The sequence below is a fragment of the Pseudochaenichthys georgianus genome, chromosome 16, assembly GCF_902827115.2.
Source record: "Pseudochaenichthys georgianus chromosome 16, fPseGeo1.2, whole genome shotgun sequence".
Classification (NCBI taxonomy): Eukaryota; Metazoa; Chordata; class Actinopteri; order Perciformes; family Channichthyidae; genus Pseudochaenichthys; species Pseudochaenichthys georgianus.
Genome location: NC_047518.2, coordinates 41,240,220 through 41,263,133, shown reverse-complemented (window position 1 = coordinate 41,263,133; position 22,914 = coordinate 41,240,220). Strand labels below are relative to the sequence as shown.

The 22,914-nt window shown below is 42.3% G+C and overlaps 1 protein-coding gene across 1 annotated transcript in view; it reads right to left on the bottom strand.

Moving 5' to 3' along the window:
• The window catches only part of col5a2b (collagen, type V, alpha 2b), a 31,378-nt gene extending 9,310 nt beyond the window's left edge, over positions 1 to 22,068 (bottom strand). The window contains exons 1-45 of the mRNA XM_034101738.2: positions 21,852 to 22,068; positions 9,875 to 10,093; positions 9,575 to 9,799; positions 9,148 to 9,164; positions 9,019 to 9,051; positions 8,850 to 8,882; positions 8,398 to 8,451; positions 8,105 to 8,197; positions 7,843 to 7,917; positions 7,694 to 7,738; positions 7,534 to 7,587; positions 7,358 to 7,411; positions 7,214 to 7,267; positions 6,938 to 6,991; positions 6,738 to 6,791; positions 6,521 to 6,565; positions 6,376 to 6,429; positions 6,246 to 6,290; positions 5,972 to 6,025; positions 5,521 to 5,619; positions 5,252 to 5,296; positions 5,032 to 5,130; positions 4,872 to 4,925; positions 4,680 to 4,787; positions 4,518 to 4,571; positions 4,346 to 4,444; positions 3,941 to 3,994; positions 3,741 to 3,839; positions 3,595 to 3,648; positions 3,465 to 3,518; positions 3,331 to 3,384; positions 3,185 to 3,238; positions 2,989 to 3,033; positions 2,809 to 2,907; positions 2,622 to 2,729; positions 2,392 to 2,445; positions 2,213 to 2,266; positions 1,750 to 1,803; positions 1,600 to 1,653; positions 1,402 to 1,509; positions 1,271 to 1,324; positions 1,140 to 1,193; positions 805 to 966; positions 592 to 699; positions 289 to 396 (exon numbers count right to left, since the gene is read on the bottom strand). Coding sequence (XP_033957629.1) covers positions 289 to 396; positions 592 to 699; positions 805 to 966; positions 1,140 to 1,193; positions 1,271 to 1,324; positions 1,402 to 1,509; positions 1,600 to 1,653; positions 1,750 to 1,803; positions 2,213 to 2,266; positions 2,392 to 2,445; positions 2,622 to 2,729; positions 2,809 to 2,907; positions 2,989 to 3,033; positions 3,185 to 3,238; positions 3,331 to 3,384; positions 3,465 to 3,518; positions 3,595 to 3,648; positions 3,741 to 3,839; positions 3,941 to 3,994; positions 4,346 to 4,444; positions 4,518 to 4,571; positions 4,680 to 4,787; positions 4,872 to 4,925; positions 5,032 to 5,130; positions 5,252 to 5,296; positions 5,521 to 5,619; positions 5,972 to 6,025; positions 6,246 to 6,290; positions 6,376 to 6,429; positions 6,521 to 6,565; positions 6,738 to 6,791; positions 6,938 to 6,991; positions 7,214 to 7,267; positions 7,358 to 7,411; positions 7,534 to 7,587; positions 7,694 to 7,738; positions 7,843 to 7,917; positions 8,105 to 8,197; positions 8,398 to 8,451; positions 8,850 to 8,882; positions 9,019 to 9,051; positions 9,148 to 9,164; positions 9,575 to 9,799; positions 9,875 to 10,093; positions 21,852 to 21,945 — 3,345 coding nt within the window. The 5' untranslated portion in view covers positions 21,946 to 22,068. The remainder of the gene's footprint in view (positions 1 to 288; positions 397 to 591; positions 700 to 804; positions 967 to 1,139; positions 1,194 to 1,270; positions 1,325 to 1,401; positions 1,510 to 1,599; positions 1,654 to 1,749; positions 1,804 to 2,212; positions 2,267 to 2,391; positions 2,446 to 2,621; positions 2,730 to 2,808; positions 2,908 to 2,988; positions 3,034 to 3,184; positions 3,239 to 3,330; positions 3,385 to 3,464; positions 3,519 to 3,594; positions 3,649 to 3,740; positions 3,840 to 3,940; positions 3,995 to 4,345; positions 4,445 to 4,517; positions 4,572 to 4,679; positions 4,788 to 4,871; positions 4,926 to 5,031; positions 5,131 to 5,251; positions 5,297 to 5,520; positions 5,620 to 5,971; positions 6,026 to 6,245; positions 6,291 to 6,375; positions 6,430 to 6,520; positions 6,566 to 6,737; positions 6,792 to 6,937; positions 6,992 to 7,213; positions 7,268 to 7,357; positions 7,412 to 7,533; positions 7,588 to 7,693; positions 7,739 to 7,842; positions 7,918 to 8,104; positions 8,198 to 8,397; positions 8,452 to 8,849; positions 8,883 to 9,018; positions 9,052 to 9,147; positions 9,165 to 9,574; positions 9,800 to 9,874; positions 10,094 to 21,851) is intronic.
• Between the last annotated feature and the right edge of the window lie 846 nt (positions 22,069 to 22,914).

The window sequence follows — 22,914 nt, the reverse complement described above, 5'->3', positions numbered from 1 at the left end:
ACCGAATATATTGGGGCATTACAAAACAGGTGGTTTCACTGAATCAATCCAGCCATTGAAACATGTCTTAGTTTAGCTATTATCAAAATAATCCGTTTTTTCACTATTATTTGCTGGTTTTGGTTGCTGCCATTTTAGACATTTGCTTACGTTATTAACAATCTGATATGTGTTACAGTTATTGAGATTCTTTGGCTTGGATTTTTGGAGAAATATAAATACCAAATAATCAAAAGGTTGGTGCTAAAATTGAGAAACTTTAAAAAGAGGACAGATGGATGGACCAACCTCGGGACCAGCTTCTCCTCGCACCCCGTTGGCTCCTGGCAAACCGACTCCACCTGAAGGTCCCTTGCCGCCCTGAACTCCAGAAGCTCCAGCTTTTCCAGGTGGACCCTGAGCAGAACATAATAATGAATCAAAAACACCAAGCGCACCAGACTCCTTGCATTTTAACTCACACCAACTCACACTGCATTATCTTGCATATTACAATAAAGCCACCGAATCTCAAATTGGAACATGTCATGGACACATTTCAAAGCCAGACATACTTTATTTGTGTAAAACTCTGTCAGAAGCAACACTTACAGCAGGACCGGGGAGTCCCAGCATGCCTGCCTCTCCTCTCAGTCCGGGCTGACCCACAATGCCTCGCTGTCCTGAGGCCCCAGCAGGTCCTGGAGGCCCATCTGGCCCCTGAGAGATAATCATAAGAACAGACAAGCAGTTGAAACATCTCAGGATTTATTTCTGTACAGTTATGTTGTTATGCCTGAACTATGAGCTGAAAGATCCTCTCACCCCAGGGCCGTCCTCTCCGGAGTCTCCCTTCTCTCCTGCGCTGCCGGGGGCCCCTGTAGTGCCCCTCTCCCCTTGACGTCCTTGAGCTCCGTTATCCCCGATGATCCCAGAAGGACCCTGCTTTCCTGTAGCACCTATAGGCCCGTCTGCCCCGACAGCACCCTGAAACACACGTGTTCTTTGCTCAATGCACATTTGGATTTAAAGGCCCTTTGCTTTTAGTTTGAATGTATTTATTCTTTCTACATCTGTAATTTATAATACTGCAGCATGATTTAACAAAAATATTGATTTGAAGTGATAATTGTTTATAACATTATCACTTATTAACTCACAGCAGAGCCAGCTGTTCCAATTCCTCCGGCCAGTCCAGGAAAACCAGAAGAGCCCTGCAGGAAGAAAACACTTGAAGGTGTTGTTCCACTGAAGGCTGTGAATGGGTGAAAACAAGGAGAGGCTCACTTACAGTTTGACCTTGCGTTCCTCGGCCACCTTTCAGTCCAGTCACACCAACAGGTCCCTGAAACACGCGTAGCAGTGTGAAGGGAGTGGTTCAATCTTTATTTCTATTTTATTTACACAGGTAAATGTGTGTACCTGTCCTCCAGATTTCCCAGCCATCCCCTGTGGTCCAGGTGAGCCTCCCTCTCCCTTCAGACCAGGCTCTCCTGTCTCACCTTTGACCCCTGGCTGACCATCAACGCCCTGGGACAGAAACAGGAAATGTATCTTTATGGGTTTCTTTTTGTATCGGTATATTTTGGAGGAAACTGCCCTCTTTTAGCGGCCACTTACGGAAGTACCGGGGAAGCCAACAGCACCAGTTGGACCATGATCACCAGTAGAACCCTGTTAGTATAACAACACACACATATTGTCAAGAAGAAGAAAAAACACACCTTTCAAGAAATGTTTCATTATTTAATCAAAAAGTGTTCCACTGACAGGGATTCCTCTGGTGCCTCTGCGCCCTCCGGGTCCTGGGGGGCCGGTTTCACCCTGACATTAAAGAAATATACATTTAGTGAAATAGAAAAAACAAGTTATTAAAACCTGAGGATAATTTTCCTACATTTACTTTTCTTTAATATATGTTTTACAGATTGGAGCTTTTAAGGAGATATCTTTAAGTTCATATTCAGGCCACACACACGTACCTGTGTGGATTAGCCTGTCTTTAAATGGGCATTTGAATTACAGAACCGATGCATGGATGCTCACAGAACTGGAATTGAATTACTAGTTTGATTTGATTCCTAATCGGTTCTCTACAGACTATGAGTTATAAAGGAGAACATACAAAATATGAACAATATTTTGTAATAACTTTTGGGATCTTGTAGTTTATTTTTAACACAACGAAATGTTTGAGTTTAAATAATACGAGAATGTAGGATTCGGAGCTCACCTTCTCTCCGTTGGGTCCGCCGGAACCAGGAGGTCCAACAGGACCAGGAAGCCCCTTTTGATCAAATGAAAACATACATTACCCAAACTATAACTCAACTGATGATGGTGCATGGTCTGATGTTCTTAGTTTCATCAGGTTCAATATCTTCATCCTGACATCGTGCGGAGACGACTCACCCGTCCACCGTCAGCTCCGGCTTTACCTTCCAGTCCTGCCTCTCCATTAGAGCCCTGTAAGGAGAGCCTCGTCAGTGCCTCAGATTCTAAATGCTTTTAGGAGACGCTTCCTCTCCTTAGTCCCACATTTCCCAAACAACATTTACCACCCCACCACGAACTTGTTCAGACTCAGAGAAATGGTGACATTAGAAGCAGATATGTGTACTCCACTTCAGTAGTCTACTTACTGCATCTCCCTTCGGGCCTGAAGGTCCGTTTAAGCCTCTCTCTCCGGGCATGCCCTGAAGTCCCGGTCCTCCTGCCTCTCCAACAGCGCCCTTTGAACCAATGCTACCCTAAAATGTGACACTTATTAAAAACACCATTCACAAACACAGAACATATAGATGTAGAGTTTCAGTCCGTGGTTTTCACCTTTGGCCCATCTGATCCCGGTCCACCTGGACCTCCTTTGGGTCCGTTCAGCCCGTTGGGCCCGACTTCACCTCTCTCTCCTGGAGAGCCTCTTTCTCCCTGCATGCGCAAACAGGGGATTACAGTATGCAACACTTGTTTGACTCAACCTGTAATCAGTGGGAGCAGAAATGGACTTACCCTTGCACCTGTAGGTCCACTAGCACCAACCTCTCCAGCCATACCCTGGAACAAACACGAAATGTTTAGAGTGATACGGAAAGGAGAACTCCATATATGTTTACAGAGGACACATCAATGTTGATCAGATCATTTTAGGGGTCAATGAACATTTTTTGAAAAGTTAGCACTGAAAAGCTGTTTAGTTTTGTCGCACCTCAGTGCCTGGCTTCCCAGACTCTCCAGGTGATCCTGGCCCTCCAGGCAAACCCTAAAAAACACCCAATCAAATCATTATGTGATGCGTCATAAAAAACTGTTACAAACTCAAAAATACATGTATCTTTTGGGAATGCAGTGTACCTGGAAACCGTGCAGTCCCTGTGAGCCATGCTCTCCTCTCGTTCCTGTGACACCCTGGAGAAAAGCAAGTATGATGTCAAATAAGTAAAACCTCATGTCATCAAATCACTGATGATGGGTTGTTAGACGCTTACAGCAGGGCCAGCTGGACCAGCAGCGCCTTCCTCTCCGTCTTTCCCATTCACCCCCTGGAAGAAAGATGATAGTTAGTATATTTGTTCTGATTTAATATAACTGGTATTATATGAAGTGAAGGTAACTTGCCCTTTGACCTGGAGCCCCGGCGCTGCCAGCCTCGCCAATCTTTCCAGCATCACCCTAAAATCAGGAATAACAGAAATCAGAAACCGTCTCATCAACATATCGGATTACATACAGTATATTAAAGGGGAGCATCAACCAACACTGACAGCAAAGCCTTTGGGTCCGGGCAGGCCCATTGGTCCAGATCCACCTCGGTTTCCAACAGAACCAGTTGGGCCCGGTTTACCATCATCTCCTGCTAAGCCCTGGGGAAAACAAAAGACATTTTAGTACTTGGCATAGTTTTGGTCATTGGTTCGGTTTGTAGTGAATCTTTAATATGATTAAAGTAAAAACACTTGCGTACCATTGGTCCTTGTTTCCCCTCTGAACCCTGGGCGCCAATAAGTCCTGTCAGACCCTGTGAAATCAGACACACAGTTACAGATGAACCTAAAAAACAGCATTTTATTCTCAGGAATACATTTTCTATAAATGCACAGTCATATCTAGACAGAGAACAGGGTTCCTGGGATTTATTATTACATTTTATGTACATTTATTTTGCGGTTTAAGATCTATTTTCGAAATATACATTTTAGGGGACAAAAACATAAGAAGAAAACCCATTTGAGACCGAGACACCGAGCAGTCGCTTCCTCTTCACTGTAGCAAGGTGAAAAGTTAAACTACTCAAGGCCAGCAAACAGAAAGTGCTCCGACTGCTAGTCTGGACAAATATCTATACAATAACTAAATATTTCTGCTTTACCCGAGCTCCTGTTAAGCCTGGCTCTCCATTACGTCCGACATCTCCGTCTGAACCTTTGGCTCCGAGCGACCCTGGCAGTCCTCTCTCGCCCGTTGCTCCCTGTTTGGTTCAAATTCACGGTTATTAAATAGTAGAAGTAAATCCGGCCATTTTGATCTAAAATAAAACTCACCTTTTGGCCAGGTAAACCATCTGACCCTGGGAAACCTCGACTTCCTGGAGTTCCCTAGAACAAATTGTTTCAAGATTGAACCTTCAAATATATTTCACACCTTGAGATCATGAAACTTGATCTTAAATAAAAGATCTCTAAATAAAGTAAAGGTTAACTCACTGCTTCTCCTGTAGGTCCGATAGGCCCGAGGCCTCCAGCATCACCTCGGGATCCGCGCTTTCCTTCATCTCCCATCGGGCCGATTGGACCTGGAATACCATGGTAACCCTAACCCAGAAAATCAATAATAAGTCAGTACCATCAACTGTTATGCTCTTTTTTTTAAGGTCGGTATAGTGTCTTTCAGGTTACCCTTTCTCCCTTGGCTCCATAGTCTCCTTTGAATCCCGGAAGTCCACCTTCGCCCTTTAAAAGAGGATCAAAAAACATTCAGACTCCCGGTGTGTTTACTTGAAGCTACAAAGTTACAAACAGACATGGACATGGATAGAGAAGAAGGCTTGCAAGATACCAATTGGCCCTTTGGTCCTTCTGCTCCTGTAGTTCCCTGGGGGCCGGGGGGGCCAGGCTGCCCATTCAGCCCTGGTGGACCCTGCACACCTCCCAGACCCTGAGGGGGAGAAGGATCAGATACAGATTTAATGAAGAAACAGCAGATTCACAGACTGCCCTCATTGGCTAAAGTTGGTATCTAGTGTTTAAAATGGCCCCTCTAGAACTTGTGCACTTACTGCTTGGCCGCGGCTACCTTCACCTCCATTAGTTCCTGCGGCACCCTGTTAAAACAAGAACTCAGAATGAATGACCTCATCATTCGGGTTTTAAGGGGAGAAACACGGGTTGTTATTCTTTGACTTGTAGATATCACCATGACACTTCTCCAGTTGATTACTTACATTTATAAAGACAATTATTCTTATACTATGTTTTCTAAATCGTCTTGATAAAATGTGTGAATGAGATATTATCTTGGTCATTTGGTTAAAGCTCAGTTACACACCTGTTCTCCTGAAGGCCCGGTAGGTCCGACGTGGCCGGATTCCCCTCTGGGACCCTGCTGCCCCGAGGTTCCCCTGACGCCCGTCGGCCCGGCTTCGCCCTGCAGCAATAGACAGATTCAGATCAAATTGATGAACTATTTAAATGAAATTCAAAGGTCTTTTTGAAATGAAGAGCTCAGATTTTCGCCCGATTGAGGTTTAGCGTGATAAAACAGAACACTCATTCTGTACTTCTTATACTGTCAAGTGCAGCAGCCGCATATCAGCGGATCCTTTGAACAGAATTTATGGTAAATGTGTTTTTGTAATATATAACAGTGAGTCCAATTTTGCCAATATCTACTTAACGGTTTAATATTTTCCAACAAGCCAAAAACTATTTCAAATACAAATGGATTTATCCAATAGAAAACTTTTCAAATCATAAAAGACAATATTTGACAATCTTACCTTCATTCCTGGATTTCCGGGAAATCCTAGAACACCAACGATACCCAGTGGACCCTGTATTAATAGAACATGTTATTAAATATTCAAAACAGGTTTGTTCAGTCTTCGCATTATCTTGCTTTATTTGGTCCAAAGAACTAACAAAGCATTAAAGTTGCTTCAGTGCGGGAGATTTGGAAAGAACTTTTTTCTTCTGGCAGAGACAGCGCCAATAACTTTGTTACACAAATATTAGGCTTTACAAAACATGTATACCGTAGATATAACTGCTTACCAGAGGACCAGGTTTGCCAACATGGCCGGCGGCACCACGTTTTCCCTAAAAGAGAAAGAAAATGTCTCAACCTTGCAAAACCAATGTTTGCTAATTTCCCCCAAAAATCCAGATGCTGTGCTTTTCTTACCAGAGGTCCAGACGGCCCGGCCCGGCCTCTCTCTCCCTGCAGGCCTGCTGGTCCCTGAAACAGAACAGTGGCTCAGCATCTGGTTGACTTACACCTCACTCTGTATTCAATGCTCTGCTGACGAGTTGTCGTATGTGTTGCCTACCTGCGGGCCTGGAGCACCCATTCCACCAGGAGTGCCAGATTTACCCTGCGAAACACAAAGAAACAGATATAAGAAGGTTTGAAATGTGCAGGTTTTTATTTGATATTATAAAAGATGTTTTCAAACCAGTAGTGTAAATGTAACATGTTCTTCATTTTTGTAATAGTCCACCTTGAGAACCAGAATATTAGATAGGATCAAAATATGAGATTCACACCTTTGTTCCAACCGCACCAGTCTCGCCTTTTGACCCAAGAAGACCGAGGTGTCCCTGTTGGAGACGTTTGAAGTCGCAGGAATGTCATGAGTTCTGGATGTTTCTGACATATACAGTAAGCAGGTCAAAGGACCATGAAAAGTGAACCCTCATGGCTCGGTGATGAGGGAGGTAAAAGAGACACGGCCTGTGGACCTTACCTTCAGCCCTTTCAGTCCTGGGTGACCTGGAAGTCCTGGGAACCCTCTTCCACCCTGCGTTGAAACAAAAAGGTAACACACACACACACACACACACACACACACACACACACACACACACACACACACACACACACACACACACACACACACACACACACACACACACACACACACACACCCACACACACACACACACACACACACACACACACACACACACACACAGATATTATAATGCATGCATTTAGTCAGAATTGAGGGAGATTGGGTTACCACGGATCCTGGATATCCTGGTTCTCCTGTAGCACCTGAAGGTCCACTTTCACCCTAAAAAAACCGGAAATAGTTCTTAAAAGACGGACTAATACGAACAGTATATTCTTGATTTACAAGAGGATGCGTGTAGGTTCCACTCACATCAGGTCCAGATTTTCCCAGAGGCCCGTCTTGTCCTCGCTGACCCAGCTCACCCTGTGAACACACACATAAGTTGATTTAGATCTATCTGGTCAGAAACACGTTTCAAATGGCTCCTCGTAGACACTGTGCATATGAGCATCAAATAGAAGGTATCATGTAGATAATGGCCCTACCATCGGTCCTGGATCTCCACCATCTCCTGGCATTCCCTGACCTCCAGTTGGGCCCTGAACAGAGGAGGTGATACAAGTCACTTCAAATGTTCCTACATCATTTCTTATTATTATAATAACATAGAAAATGTCATATAAGCGCCAAGAAGCCAGAACGTACTAGGTGTCCAGGCATCCCAGAAGGTCCTCGAGGTCCGGCTTCTCCCTGAAATGGCAACATTTTAACTAACTGTGGTTTAAATGCTACATCATAGCATACTTTGTAACAGTGTGTAAAATACATCTCCTTCACAACCGAGCACCACTCACCCTGGATCCTGATACCATCCCAGCGTGACTTGACTTCTCTCCGAAACCTGAAGCCATCTGTGACAACAGGTTGCCCTTCAGAGAACAAAGAAAGGCAGAATGTTTAGAAAACGACTTTGATGTATTTTCCACCCACAAAAGTGATTTAAATTCAACATGATCAAAGCAATGATCACACCATACAGCACATGTAAACCAATGTAGAAGACAGTTGTTCTTTTTCTATGAAACAGGCACATTCGTTAATGAGAAATAAACTCACCCCAGGGTGGGAGGTCTGGCCTGGGGGTCCAGACCCTCCTGGATTTCCTGGCACACCGGGCTCTCCATCAAATCCTTGCGGCCCTTCAAATCCCTGCAGGGTGAAATATCATGAATGAAGTTCTTAACGTAACGTCTGACAGCCATACGGGAAGGATGTGTTGTTTTGTTGCACAGTAATTCATGGACATTTACAGACTGATATGTGTCTGTTTAAAAAGAAGCATTGGAAAAGGAGCTATGTGAAAAGGCACTGTAGTGGTGTACACTATACAGGTGTTCATTCAGACTTACTTTTCTGCCTTTAAAGCCTCTGGGTCCAGTTCGTCCCTGACTTCCTGGAGGACCCTGAACACAAGAGAGAGATACACATATTTAACACATGATTTATAAACCATAAAAGCCATACAATGTAAACATTACAGTGTTGATAACTACCATTCATCTATTGACTGAAAAGTGTATATATATATATAAGTGTGTTCCTTTTTTCTGGCCTTCCTAGAAAGCAGGTAAACAAACCCTCATGGAGTCGTTGACCTATAACATCCAACGTCTTGAGTTTGTCCAATCATAAGCACTATAATGACACTCTGGTGCCCTCTAGTGTCGCAATGACTGTATGGCTAATTTTGTATCATATCAATCAATTCCAATACATTTATATAACCCTACACATTATACATATATTATACAGTTATATAAACGGTATGGTTTAGTGGAGAGTAAAAGCAGGAAAAACCCACCGAGGGTCCTGAAGGTCCAGGAAGCCCTACCACCTGTTAGTACAAAAACATAAGAAAATGATAAGAGCAACACACACAAATAAAACCTTATTTCATCTGAAAAAAGCTTTTATATGTAATAAAAAAACACTTCATGAGGAACTTTTTCAAATTGCATGCAGTGACTCACATATGGGATATCACCAGGTTCTCCTTTTTGTCCCTATAAAGAAATCATTAACATCATTTCATCTTCTGAACTGCAATATCTATTTTAATATATTTGCATTAATCATTTTTAGAATGAATGATGACTTACCTTGTAGCCCATCAGTTCTAGGGACGGAACATACAAAGAGAAAGTTAATTGAATGTACATTTCAACCTAATCTTAACAGTCTCAATTATTTATGCAGTTGACTCATTTAACTACTGCAATCATTATTTTGAATAAAAGATTAAATCAATATTTTAAGAGTTATTTCACACCCCGTTAGAATCTGGTTTTTCCTGACCTTTATGAGCATTACACAAAAAATGTGTAAGGCTAGTTATAATAAACTGAACTTGTACATCCCTTGTAAGGAGAATCATTTGCACATTGCACAACATTATAAAACAGATATTATTATGTATTGTATATCTTATTGTAAATGCCCTGATTATTGTCTTTATACTTCCACACTGTTTATGTTATGCACCAACTTATGCAAAACTAAGACCAAACTGTTTCTGCCTCAGCTCACCTATCCTCCGGCCGGCACTGGCGAAGTTTTCACACAGGGGGCAGCACTCCCCCTCAGGCGTGACCACCTTCTCACAGTTGGTGAGCAGCTCACACTGCACCTCGTCGCAGATGCCCACCCCGTTGTCACAAACACACACGCGACATGGCGCTGGTTTCCAGATCTCGTTGTGCCTGTAGACGTCCTCTTCGAACGTGCAGCTATCTCCTTCCTTCTCATCTGCAACTGAAGAGAAAACAGATGATTTGGGAAGGAAGCACTGACTAATCCCTCATTATCATGACAGGAGATTCTGTTTACCTGTTGAGGGGTCCGCACTTGGAGACGATGCCGACGTTGCAGGCACACACACGGGGCAACACTCGCCCTCGACGGTCATAGCTTTCTGACAGTCGCTGAGGTCCTCACACACCACGGCTTCACACACAGCGGTCCCCATGTCGCACACACAGATCCGACACGGCTCCGGGTTCCACATGTCATTGTGGGCGTAGACTTTTCCATTTTCTGTGCAGGTATCTTTAGGAATCAAAAACATACATTAAGTGTCTGCTGGGATGGTGTAAAACTGACCAATGCACCTTCGAGACATTCAAAAGAAGTTCAACATTTGACTCTTTCTTGCTTTCTTTCCAAGAGTTAAGAAGTGTACTCGTTTGTATGATACATATGAAGTCACCAGGAAGGCTGCAGGAGCTCAGGTGACCTCCTGCCGGCTGTTGCTTCATATTGAGCATACAGACGTTCAAATGGATATTTCTTCATCTTATTCTTAACAAAAAAGTATTGGAGCTTCATTTACAATATGTTGAACTGTTTTCTATCAATCTTAAATTGTACCAGCACACCATAGCATGCTTACTTTCATGCCAACCATTTTGAAAGGGTAAACATAGTTTTTTAAAGCCCCTATGTGTTCATTTTTGCGTGACTATCAAACTCCAAATTATTTTGATAGCAAAAAGGGACAGTCCTGTTGCACACCACTAATCTCAGTAAGTTAAAGATACGTACATTTATTTTATTAAATTGTATCCAAATACTTAAAGTCTTATTTAAAGCACAAAGACCAAAACGTGTGACAATACAAATGATCAAAAGTGGATTTAAAGTAAAACAACATGTGAACAACATGGCGAAGGAGGTGATCATTTCCCAGAGGAATACACCTTATTTGGTAAATAAGTTCCTTGCTCAACTTCATTTTGTGCAGCGATTATGCTCTGGATGCCTATGCTGCACAGACGTAGGTTGAGAAGGGATCTTATCGGTCAACAAGTCAGTGTATACCTTTTGCAAATTGCATTACAGTCAAAGGGAAACTCCAAAACAGAGTTGTAGATTAAAAAAAGCATAATTCAGGATGGAGCCTGAAGAGCAATGCTTCAGGCTGGGAGGCTGCTGAAGAGAGCAACCAGGATGCATCAGCAGAACGTGGTTTGGCAGGCAGCTGTGCAGTTGACCAGTTCCAGTGTGTGCTGAGGCCGAGCACTCGCCCTCAGGGGTCTCTGTGGCGTCACAGTCACCTCGATCCTCCTCACACACCAGCTCCTCACAAAACACAGACCTCATTTCACATGCACACAAGACACGGGTCTGAGTTCCAGATCTGATTGTTGGAGTAGACTCTGCCATCCTCTGTACAGGAATCTTTGTGAAAACAACAGCGACTGCCATCAGTGACATGTATGCAGTGGACTTTTTCCTTCCTCTTCAGCAAAACCCAAAGGTACAATCACACACTACCCATCACTAAACTTGTCTCATGTGACTGCGTGAGGGCTTTGAAGGATTAGACGCACTACTCTAAACTTCAGATGTATTGCTAGCTTAGCTTGTTGTGAGTTCGGTGCCATTGTTATGCGATTGAAGCATTGTGGGTATCACTTTTATGAGCATCTGTGAAGAAACCATGGTTGACACATTGGTTGAAATGTCCAGCCAAAGGTTCTAAATGAGTCCATGTTCGGACTGAAGTGACAGCAGATAACAAGCAAGTCTTTTAAATGAACAATGGGTTTAGCCTGATTTCAGAACTTACAAATGTGTGCAAAATACACTAAACTTGTATCATCTTTGTTATTTAATCACCAAGACCTAAATCAAGGAATGTAAGAAACAAATGCAACTTTTAATCATGAAGACATTGGTGGACTTTTGGCTGAGAAGTGATGGCAAGCTGAAAGACAAGCAATGAATCCCCCAATAAGAAGATGTCATTAGGCGCGTTCACACTGCGGTACTTTTCCCACAAAGGTTCATGCGAACTTAGTTCATGATCGCGTTCACACCAAAAAGAGCCGGTACTAAAAGTAGTTAATGCGAACCTTTTTACCCCCTCGAAAGTCCCTGCTAGAGAGCAGGGACTTTCGAGCGGCTCTTTTGTGAGGAAAGAGCTATATTCCTGATTGGCTGGGCGGATTGCAAACCACGCCCCGTAAAACTCCCAAAAAGTTGTGAAGCCGCCATTTTATTATCCTCGCATTAGCATTATTAGCATTAGCATTAGCCCAGCGCAGAAACGCAGAGAGACTAACTTATGGCAACACAAAATAAAACATGGGAGCGGTGGAGATGAGGAGGTGTCGGCGTTCTGGCGATTAACGGCCCGTCCACACTACAGCGTCGACAGCGTCGACAACTCCAATCTGCCCATTCACTTTGAATGGGTGACGTCACGTTGCCTCGCTTTTTCGCCGAACTGAATTGTGGGTAGCAGAGCGGTCCGTCTCCGCCGGCCGGAGACGCCGGAGTAGCCAGCGCCAGCCAATCAAATCCCGTTTCTGAAAATCTGACAGCTCAAGCCGTAGCCAATCAAACCGCGTCTAAGCTGGGAGGGATATCCCGCTGTTCATTTCTATATTTCAAAAAAAGTCGGAGGAGAAACTAACTATCGCCGTAGCAAATCACCCGGTTTTGTATGACCGGAGGAACCAGGCATGGAGGGAGGTGGCAGAGACAGTGGGTGAAACTGGTAGGTTTTCGCCTGTTTGGGGAGTTTATATATATATTGCTCCCATAAAATCCCCGGGGGTTTTTGCTTTGTATGTCGGGGGCGGGAGATTCATGTGATTGGTTGTTGGCCGCGTTGCTTGAATAAAATCCCCAAGCTCCAGACACGCCCAGCTCCAAGCTTTTTTTGAAGCTGTAGTGTGGACGCTCCGTTACTCGGAAGTCCCAGCAGCTTCTACTGAAGCCAGTCCCCAACTCCGGGGACTTCCGGCCGGGGACTTTGGGCGGCAGTATACGCCGTGAAGTGGTTTGCGGCGTGCCAGTAAACCCAAAGCAGAAGAAGAAGAAGTGACGTCAGCGGCTTCATTTGCCTAATCCACCCCCAGGGACTTTTTCTGGTGTGAACGCGATCTGTAGTTAGTTCATGAGAACTAAAGAGTTCGCATGAACTAAGTTCGCATGAACCTTTGTGGGAAAAGTACCGCAGTGTGAACGCGCCTTTGGTGATTCATCCTCATTTCACAGTAAAAAGAAACAGAAGATCAACTCTTACTCAGATCATTTGAGAACATGTTATTTTCCATTTTTAAAACCCACATACAATTCCACGTGAATACACCCAGTACACATGGGATTTATGGAACATGCCGACCCACATCTATATCAAAATGGTTTTAAATATGTATGAGCACTTGTATTGTCCACGATAGAAGGATGTGGTGCTGCAGTGGAGCTCAAAGGACTCGCTCACTAAGACAGTGATTCAGCTCTTCACACACGGCCAACTCACACACACACACACACACACACACACACACACACACACACACACACACACACACACACACACGCAGTACATCACTCAACACACACACACACACACACACACACACACACACACACACACACACACACACACACACACACACACACACACACACACACACACACACACACACACATTAGCAGTTTCACACACACAGATCCAACATGGCTGCTGTGGGCTTCATTTCTTCACCTTCACATTTGCTTTGCAGGAATCTTCATGAGACCAGCAATAAGTATGGCAGATGATTCCTGTTCACATTGTGCACATCATTATGATGTTTAATCTTGTGTGCACATTTCCTAAACAAGAACAATCTATTTGAAACTCCCAAAGATAAACTCTTCTTGCTCTTTCATCACTATTATATACAGAGGTGGAAGAGACTCAGATATTGTACTGTAGAGTACCAGAGTGTAGGAATACTGTGTTTCAGTAAAAGTCCTGCATTCAAAATGTTACTCAAGTAAAAGTAGACAAGTATTATCATCAAAATATAGTGAAAGTACCTAAAGTAGTCGTTGTGCAGATTGGTCCGTTTCAGAATAATATATGTAATATGTTTTAGAATGATTGATCATTAAAGTGTTCTCAAAGCTGGTGAAGGTGGAAATATTCTGGTTAGCTTGTGAATTGACTCCAGGTGTAACTAAAGTCTGATTCAGGTGCTGATCATAATGTTTTATATCATTAATCCATATCAGCATAGTCACTTTGTTAATGTAGCGGAGTAAGAATACAATATTTAACTCTAAATATAGTGGAGTAAAAGTCAAATGTAGCATACAATGAAAATACTCAAGTACAAGTACCTCAAGATTCGACTTACGTACAGTACCTGAGTAAATGTGCTTCTCACCACTGATTATATATTTAAAGTCCCAGTAATAGCTGGGCTATTTGAGCTCTGTCTAAACGCCTGCTTCAGTGGAGCTCATCCAGACTCCTCCCGAGGTTTAAAGCAGAAACACTCAGGATTCCTGTGGCTTTGTAATTGCTCAAACCAGTAGTGAGAGGAAAACTGGTTTTCTCAGCTTGACTTTTGGAGCTTGTGGTGAAGGAACAACCAGTGTCACCTTGCCCTGAACTGGACCACAAGACACAGGCTACATGTGGAGGCCTGCAGCATGGCACAGTCTGTTGATAACACCAACTGTCTAGAGCAGTGGTGGAATGTAACTACATTTACTCAAGTACAATTGTGAGCTACTTTAAACTCTTACTTTACTACATATTTTTACTTTTTACTACGCTACATTCATTTAACAAAATTAGCTACTTTGCAAGTATGGATTTAATATACGTAATATAAGGTGCTGTTTACACGAGAACGCAAACGGTTGTATCCGCTACTTTTCTTATTCGTATAGCCCGTTCGTTCACACGAGGCCGTACCGGAAACGCGGAAACGGACCCCGCAAACGATAACGGGTCCCAAGGTGGATAGATCTGCAAACGGACCGCTCTGGGGGGGCCAAACGGCTCAGTGTGTTCGTCCTATACGATAATTTCCTGATAACGATGAAGCCATAGCCCCACCTCTCCCCACCTCTGCTGCTCACTGCTGTAGCATGGTCAGTAGCTACTGTCAGTAGCTACTGCTACTGCTACTGACCATGCTACAGATGTTAGTGCAAAATCTACAGCTCCTCTACCACAACCATCAGCAACAAGTGGACATGGAGAACCACATGAACTACATGTTGCTAAATCTACCGCGGAGAATAAACAGAAGGGCAACCAAGCAACCATGGCAACCATGCTTGGGGGTCTTCTTTGCTGCTTTTGGTGTATTTTGTGGCAGAAGTACAGCGCCACTTACAGGCCCGGCATATGTACTATAGAGTCTCACACGAGCGGTCTCGTGTGAACGGAATACTTTTTTGATATCGAATTCGGTTCGTTTGCATTTTGTTTGCGTTTGCATGTAGATGGCGTCTAAATCACCGAATGAATCACTATTAGCTTAAACTACCCAGCAGAAGAACAAGCCATTTCAATAATCCCCACCTTAACCGAGTGAACATTGACATTATTGCATTATTAATAACTATAAAACTAAAATGTTATATGTGTCAATCTGATATGGGCCATACTGGAAAATAAGTACTTTTACTTTTTGTACTTGAAGTTATTTCGATGCTAATACTTGTGTACTTTTACTTGAGTACAATTTTGAATGCAGGACTTTTACTTATAACAGAGTATGTCTACAATGTAGTATTTGTACTGTTACTTTAAGTAAAAGATGCAGAAAGTATCTTTATACGTCAGGTAAAGTTCAGAAGAAAAGAACATTGTTTTTATAAGTATGTGAACTACAATGCCACGAGGCGGGACATTTGAACTGCCAGGTGTTTCCACTTGGCTGCTAATGAGCTCGTCTGAGCTGTAATGGAGCTGAACCTCTCCAAACTAATACAGCCTGTTCCAAAGAACACACTTCAACAAAAACTGATAAATAAATGTCACATATTTTCACTTTCTGTCCACACTTAAAAGATGAGGAGATTAAATAAAAGTTTATCTCCACCGCACGCGCCGCTGCTGATTGAACGTGTAACTGCAGTCTGAACACTGACCAATCAGATCGAGTGATCGTTTCCACAGGATCCGGATGGGGACAAAAGAGTTGCAAATAATAAAGGGCAGTATATATTTGTAATAGTTTTTCTTTAAAAATTATATTTTTACCATTTCAATTGCGTAAAAGAAATATTGGTCTTCTTGGTAAAAAGGGATTCATTTTATTGAGGTTTGCAGATAAAAGACTATATATAGTCATAACTATTTCTTTAAGCAATTCAAATGTGATTATTTTAAGTGGTAACTGCCAATGCAGTTCTCTGTAATTGTAGTTTGCAAACTTCTTTTTTATGCTCTCATTCCATCACTGCAGTTTAGAATTACGTCGGCGACATTGTGATGATACTTGAAATGAAAGCTACACTCTTTTAAAAGAAAATGATCTTTGTGATTGTCAAAACCCCCAAATGATGTGTTGCACCAACTGAAAGGAAAGTGAAGGTGTTGAGTAGAAATGTTCCCTATAGGAGGGAACTTGGACTAAAGCAAGGTCTATACCAGGGGTCGGCAACCCACGGCCCACGGGCCGCTTGCGGCCCTTTAAGCCCTCTGCTCTGGCTCCCTTGAGTTTAGACAAAAATAAGAAGGAAATAAAATAAAAGTATTTGTAGGACTATTTATATATTGTTGCATGGTTGAAAATGTTTCGTATCTTGTATTTTGAGGTGATACTGTGACACATAAATAAAAAACAAAACGGTTTTAATTAGGTCAACTAAAATATGCGTCACATCCTGCTACGGTCCCGCGCGAGCGCCTTTTCTTGGAGGCGAATAACCTGACCCCCGGCTCGATGAGCGAACTATGGATAAATCAAAGAAAAGTACCGGAGGAACACAGGGTTTAATTCTGCGTGGACAGAGTTATCTGCTTTCACAGCAAACGATGCTGGTTTACCGGTATGGTTGATATGTAGAGAGAAGTTGTCAACGGTGGTGCAGCCTAAAAGTTACGTATCGAGGAACAACAAGGGAGAGGAAGACAGCTGACGATCTTCAGTCATAATTCAATGGGGTATGTAATTTATTTCAGAAAACACTTTTTGTTATATTCCATGGAATGCTCTTAACGTCCCGATAGCAATGAATATATTAAATGCTTTGACAATAAATACATACAAAAATTAATCTGTGGAAGCCGTAGCGCTGTAAAAAGCACGACCAATCATCTGCCTCGGCCCGGCTAAAATAACTGGTTGGCCTACCTGCCTGTCAGCCTTCCATCTGTCCACAAACTTATCTTGTGCCCTCATTGGTCATGTGCGCGTTCGTGTGTGTTGGAGGAGGGACTCTGTAAGAAAGTCTGAAGGAAGAGGCATATTTTTTCCGGTTGTGTACTTTCAAATTCTAGCGCACTCGAGCTGGTTTCTCCATTCTTACCTACCCGTAACTATTTTTAGGGTGCAGGCAGCTATATGTTTTATTTATTTCAAAGTGGGCCCATTTTAATAATATTTGTTTTCCCTTCAAATGTGCAGAGGACTCCCCAAGTGCTGTGTTTAATTTATTTTAAAGTAGGCCTGTGTATTATTTTTAATTCTCCTTATAAGAGTTCTTTGTTTCTTATTAGAGGTTAACAGTTTTATATCATGTAATAAATAACCTAATAAATGCAAAAAAACTGTAGTTTTTGTCTGATATAAAAACTATGAAATATGTTTTGCGGCTCCAGACAAAAAAATGTTTTGGAAAAAGGAGCAAAATGGCTCTTTTGGTCAAAAAGGTTGCAGACCCCTGGTCTATACCAATATTGCTAAAAATGATACATTACAAAAATAGGGTGCTCTTGACGGAAACATAGCAGTTGGGCACATGCTAGCAAAGTGTTCCCAATGAAGCCAACCTTAATCTCGTCTTTGACGGTCTTGTATTGTTTCCCATTGTAAAATGAATCGCAACAATCTTAAAGAACAACAATTCATCCGTGCAAACCGACCAAGAAATCATTGCGTTACCACAAACCACAGTAACTGTACTTTCCACCCTTGTCCAGCAGGTTGCACTCATTACTAAGCAACGCAATAACAATCTGATCACATGCATTGATTGATTCATGACACAGGCATAGAAAGAGACATCAACTACACTGTAGTCCAATTAACTACAGTATATAACGTTCAAACATAATTATGCCCATCTAACCTCAAAGGGAAATTCCACTGATTATAGCAGTCAGTTTATAGGCATGCAGAGTTCTACTTTCTAAAGAAAGATTTTTTACCCAAGCAACAAGTCAATTGCAAATCAATCACGTGCAACTGTCTCAAAAAGGATGTTTTCATTTCTCACGTACACCCTAATAATAAATAGTTTTGATATGAAGTAAATTAGTCAAACCTTTTTAAATATGAACTTTGACATCAGGGGAAGGAATACAGTTTATGAATTTGTGTGGAAACTAAAAATAGATAACAGACACTTTTGGGCAAATTGCCGCTGATTGCCACTTTGACTAGACTGTGGTGGGATGTGACAGCTCCTGGCTGTAAATGTGTCCGTATGCAAGTATGTAATCATCTTTGCACCAACAGCAATGTTTTCAACTGTAAACACAAAACAAGATGAGACCTATAGATGTGTGCAGGCAAGGTAAGGTAGGTCGTGAAATGTGACTTTAATTGTTTAATTGTTAATTGTAGGAATACAATTATATAGAAAAAAAGGAAAATGTCAAACAAGTTCTAAAACATAAATGAAATGGCACCAGTTTCAGCTGATCAACACACTTCCAAAGTGTTTAAGGAATTTTCTACAAAAAAAATCTATATCAATCAATAACTCAAACTTAAAATTCACTTTTCTTGTCACTATCATTTTTCCAACACATCCAGAAAAACGCACAGAAAGGGGTTTATAATTAAATGTATTTTTGGACAGTTTGTGTACATTGCTGGTTATGGGCCAAAATCCTGATCCCTCTTCTGTGCAGCTGTTTCTTTTTTAAAGTCAAAAGTTAAAAGAAGAGGGGAAAAAGGGAATATGGCCACCTGCTACGAGCTCAGTGAGCATATTTTAATCCTGCCAGTTTAGGGACGTCCTAAGTACTAATTATGTGGTGGAGCCTCTCCCCGCGAGAGACGCAGCTTTTCAAAAGCTGGAGTTATTTCAGGGAAACCACAGCGGCTGTATTATACGTTGGGTTTGGGTAGAACTTGTGGCTTTCACTATTTGGGAGAGCAGAGCGGTGCCACACCCGGAGGACCCTCCTGCAGAGCAGCATGCACCAGACAGCAGCTACAAAGTTGATGAGTTGGGGGTTTGAGTCTACAGAGGGCTTCAACGAAAAAGTCCTTGTGCAAAAGAAAGGCGTTCATTTAATTGAGCTTTGCAATAAAATATAACATTTCTGCTGATGCTTTAGAAAGAGTTTGTAAAAGTGAGCGAAATATATGTTTTTAAGCCATATAAAAGTGATTATAGTGGCTATACAGCATGAGAGCAATTATGATGACTAAGTGTTGGTTTCTTCCCTAAGAGGAAACTCTCTGACATAGTGGTTTGCCTCCTCAACTCAGGTTTATTATTAAACCGTATTCAGTCCACATAAACGGCACCTTAAGCCAGTGGCTCCAAAGCTGGGGTTGGGACTCCTCAAGGGTTCACGGAATGAAGTAAAAGGGTCACAAGATTAATACCAGTATTTTTTGGGTCTTAATTGTTTGTGTCTTTAAGAGTTTTCAACCAAGGGAAGACAGTGACGCTCCTGTCTAAACCAACCATGTTTAAATCAAGAATAAAAACTGTCACACACGTTGTTGCTTCAATATAAAACATCTCTAAATGTTTTAGCCAGAAAATGGAGAACCACTGCCTTAGGTGTACACTGCAGTTAGTGCCCGATGGATAGCCAATTCAATCTAACAACTGAAGTCTTCAAATGTACATTGAAACCAGTGAACCACACACACACACACACACACACACACACACACACACACACACACACACACACACACACACACACACACACACACACACACACACACACACACACACACACACACACACACACACACACACACACACACACACACACACACACACACACACACACACACGTTCACACCCACTGGGCCAAGAACAGCAAATGTTAAATACTCAGTAGACGTTTTAACATGCCAGTATCATAAATCTCAGACTGTTTAACTATTTTCTCAAAACAACAACAACAACAACAGCTGCTAAACCTGTCTGTAACACAACCAGAGCATCTGAATACAGCTACACTTGGTTTCTAAATTCCTTAAATGTGTATCGTGCTGAAGAGGAATCAGTATTAATGTCACTCCCATTCCCATGGTGTATACAGGACAAAAAAGCTTTTTTCCTATTCCTCTGAAATGTTGGAAAACATTTCTCTTTCTAGAAGTATTCAAATAAAACATTGCTTAATTAACTATTATGTTAAACCGGTTATACAGTATACATGTTACATGTAATGATTTCAGCGGCAACAAAAATCATATTTTAAACATATATAATATGGCTATCATATTATGGACCTGGATCCTCTCTCATACCATCATACATAATATTATACTTTTTTCAAACTTCATGGTATGTTAAATGGTTATATTGTAATTGTTCTATATATATAGGTATTGCAGTACTCCCTGCTTCAAACACTAGGATAGTAGGCTTTGGTTAGCCTTATTCTAATTCGAGTTTCCAGATGCTACTTGACTTCAGAGAGCTGAATAGGTAGATCATTCATGTGTGTCCTGTCAATATAAAGCCAGCAGCCTATAAAGAAAGGAAACAGCTAGCAAGTACAAAAGGGGCCTGATAACAGCCTGTAACTGTAATTAAACACAACAACTAAACGTTTGCAGTGGATCACCCTAAATCAGGTTTTGTCCACCTGTCAGTCCTTAGATGGAACTGCTCTGAAAGACCCCAAAAGAGCTTATCTTTGAAGCATAAACTGCAGATGTACAATTACTTTCAACTTTCTCAGCTTCAGCGGAGGTGAACTTGGATGGAAGTGAGCGAGGCATATTTCAGATCCAGCATCCTCTCACTCTGGGTGTGTCCTGTCTGCCTCTGGCTCGGAGTCTGACCAAAATGAGTGGCCTGCTTTTGTCCATCCCATCTGCAAGGCCACATCATTATAGCTGTGGTGCAGAGAACCCCACCATTCAGCCTCCTCCTCCTCCTCCTCCTCCTCCTCCTCCTCCTCCTCCTCCTCCTCGCACTGAAATAGCCCAGTGCTGCAGCCTGTAGGGGGGAGATATTTCGGACCTAGGATCAACATCCACTGGGACATTTTATTCTAGATTTATAATTGTTTAAAGGAGTTTATTTGCCTGGCAGTGTAAAGCCGATTCAGCCTCACTTTGATGCCACTTCGCCAAAGAGATCTCTTTCACTTTCTCCATTTCTAATGAATTCCTGAAAGGTTAACAATATCTTTTCATCTTAATCATCAATAAGTGGTTTAACAGGAACAAGGTGTCTGATTAGGGTATTAAAAGACATTCTGGTTGGGTTTTGGGTGTTCCGTTTCTGAACCACCGGGCCAGTGTGGTCCGGTTTCTGGGAGGCAGAGCAGCCCTATGTTTAAGACTTCAACTTCCCATCCCACTTCCTTAACTCTGAAAAATAAACCAAGAGCATCATGGGAAAGACAAACAGTACTGTCACTTGCATTAGAAAAACAGAGGTAAATGTTTTCACAGGGCTCGGTCAGACGATCATGAATCACTGAAGACAGCAAAGCAGGAGGAAATATATATTCGTTGACAAGTTAGACCAAAAATGATTTTTTGACCTTACACTTCTTATATTTGCATGGAAACAATGTTTACTGTCAGCACAAATGCAATTTCATGACCTTTTTGTTTGATTCATCCTGTCAGTAACTTACACATGTCATTGAGGAAAACTAATTTAGGAGGAGGTGGCTGTCACTCACCGTTCTTGGTATCTTCTTGGCAGGTGACGGTGATCACCTGAGCCAAGGTGAAGACCAGGCAGAGAGTAATCCCAGAGCGAACATAGGGGCCCATGTCTGGATACCAGACATGCAGCGATCCTCACACACAGCCGCTGAGACACACACAAGGAAGTCTGAGAGAAGAGAGAGAGTCCGACCCGAGCTACAGCATCCAGACTGAGGAAATCCAAATATCCCTGAGTGGAGCGGCTCCTGGATGAGCGATTACTGCACACTGAAACAAGCTCCCTCTTCACCCCCTCCTCTCACTCTCACTCTCCTCCTCCTCGTCCTCCTCCTCGTCCTCTATCATCATCTATTCGTGCTTCATTTCAAGGCCAACCTCCTCGGGCTCTTACAAGTTGCCTTGAAAAGATGCAGCTAATTAAAGGCTGCATGAAATGTGTCCATGATGAAAAGAGATGGGCTGAATGATGATGCATCTAAAATACTTTTGGAATCTCACGTTGAGTCTTTGCCGTTTGGGCAACCTGCATTGTGGTTCAGAACTAATGATTAAAGCTGTGTTAATCAACATGTTACTATTACAAATGGCTTCTGCAGCATTTAGTATTCTATTTGTTGCGTCCTTAATGACCCTTTTCATTCATCCCCCCATGCCCCATGCATGTTTCATAGATCTTGCTTAAAGCACAAAAACTATTCAGACAAACTTATGTGGGTAGTTTGTGGGAAATAAAGTCAAAAGGTGTATAAAATGACACATTAGGCCATTTTGGTCATGACTTATATTCGAACATGATATAATTGAAGCATGTGTTGTTTGTTTCCAGAAGAACCAAGAACCATACATGTATTTATACTGTATCAATGAAATAAAAGCAACCTTAAAACTATTAATAAATAACCTTTTCCGTATGTGTTGCAATCTACCTGACGTTTTTGCTGAACTAAATGTGTGCGCAGCACTTTAAGCGGTTTACAATGTGCATGTAGCATCCATCTGATGTGTTTTCCAGGGCAGCGCTCTGCCAAGTCGGTGCTTCACGCAGACTGTCCGTCCCGGAGGTGGAGAACCAAG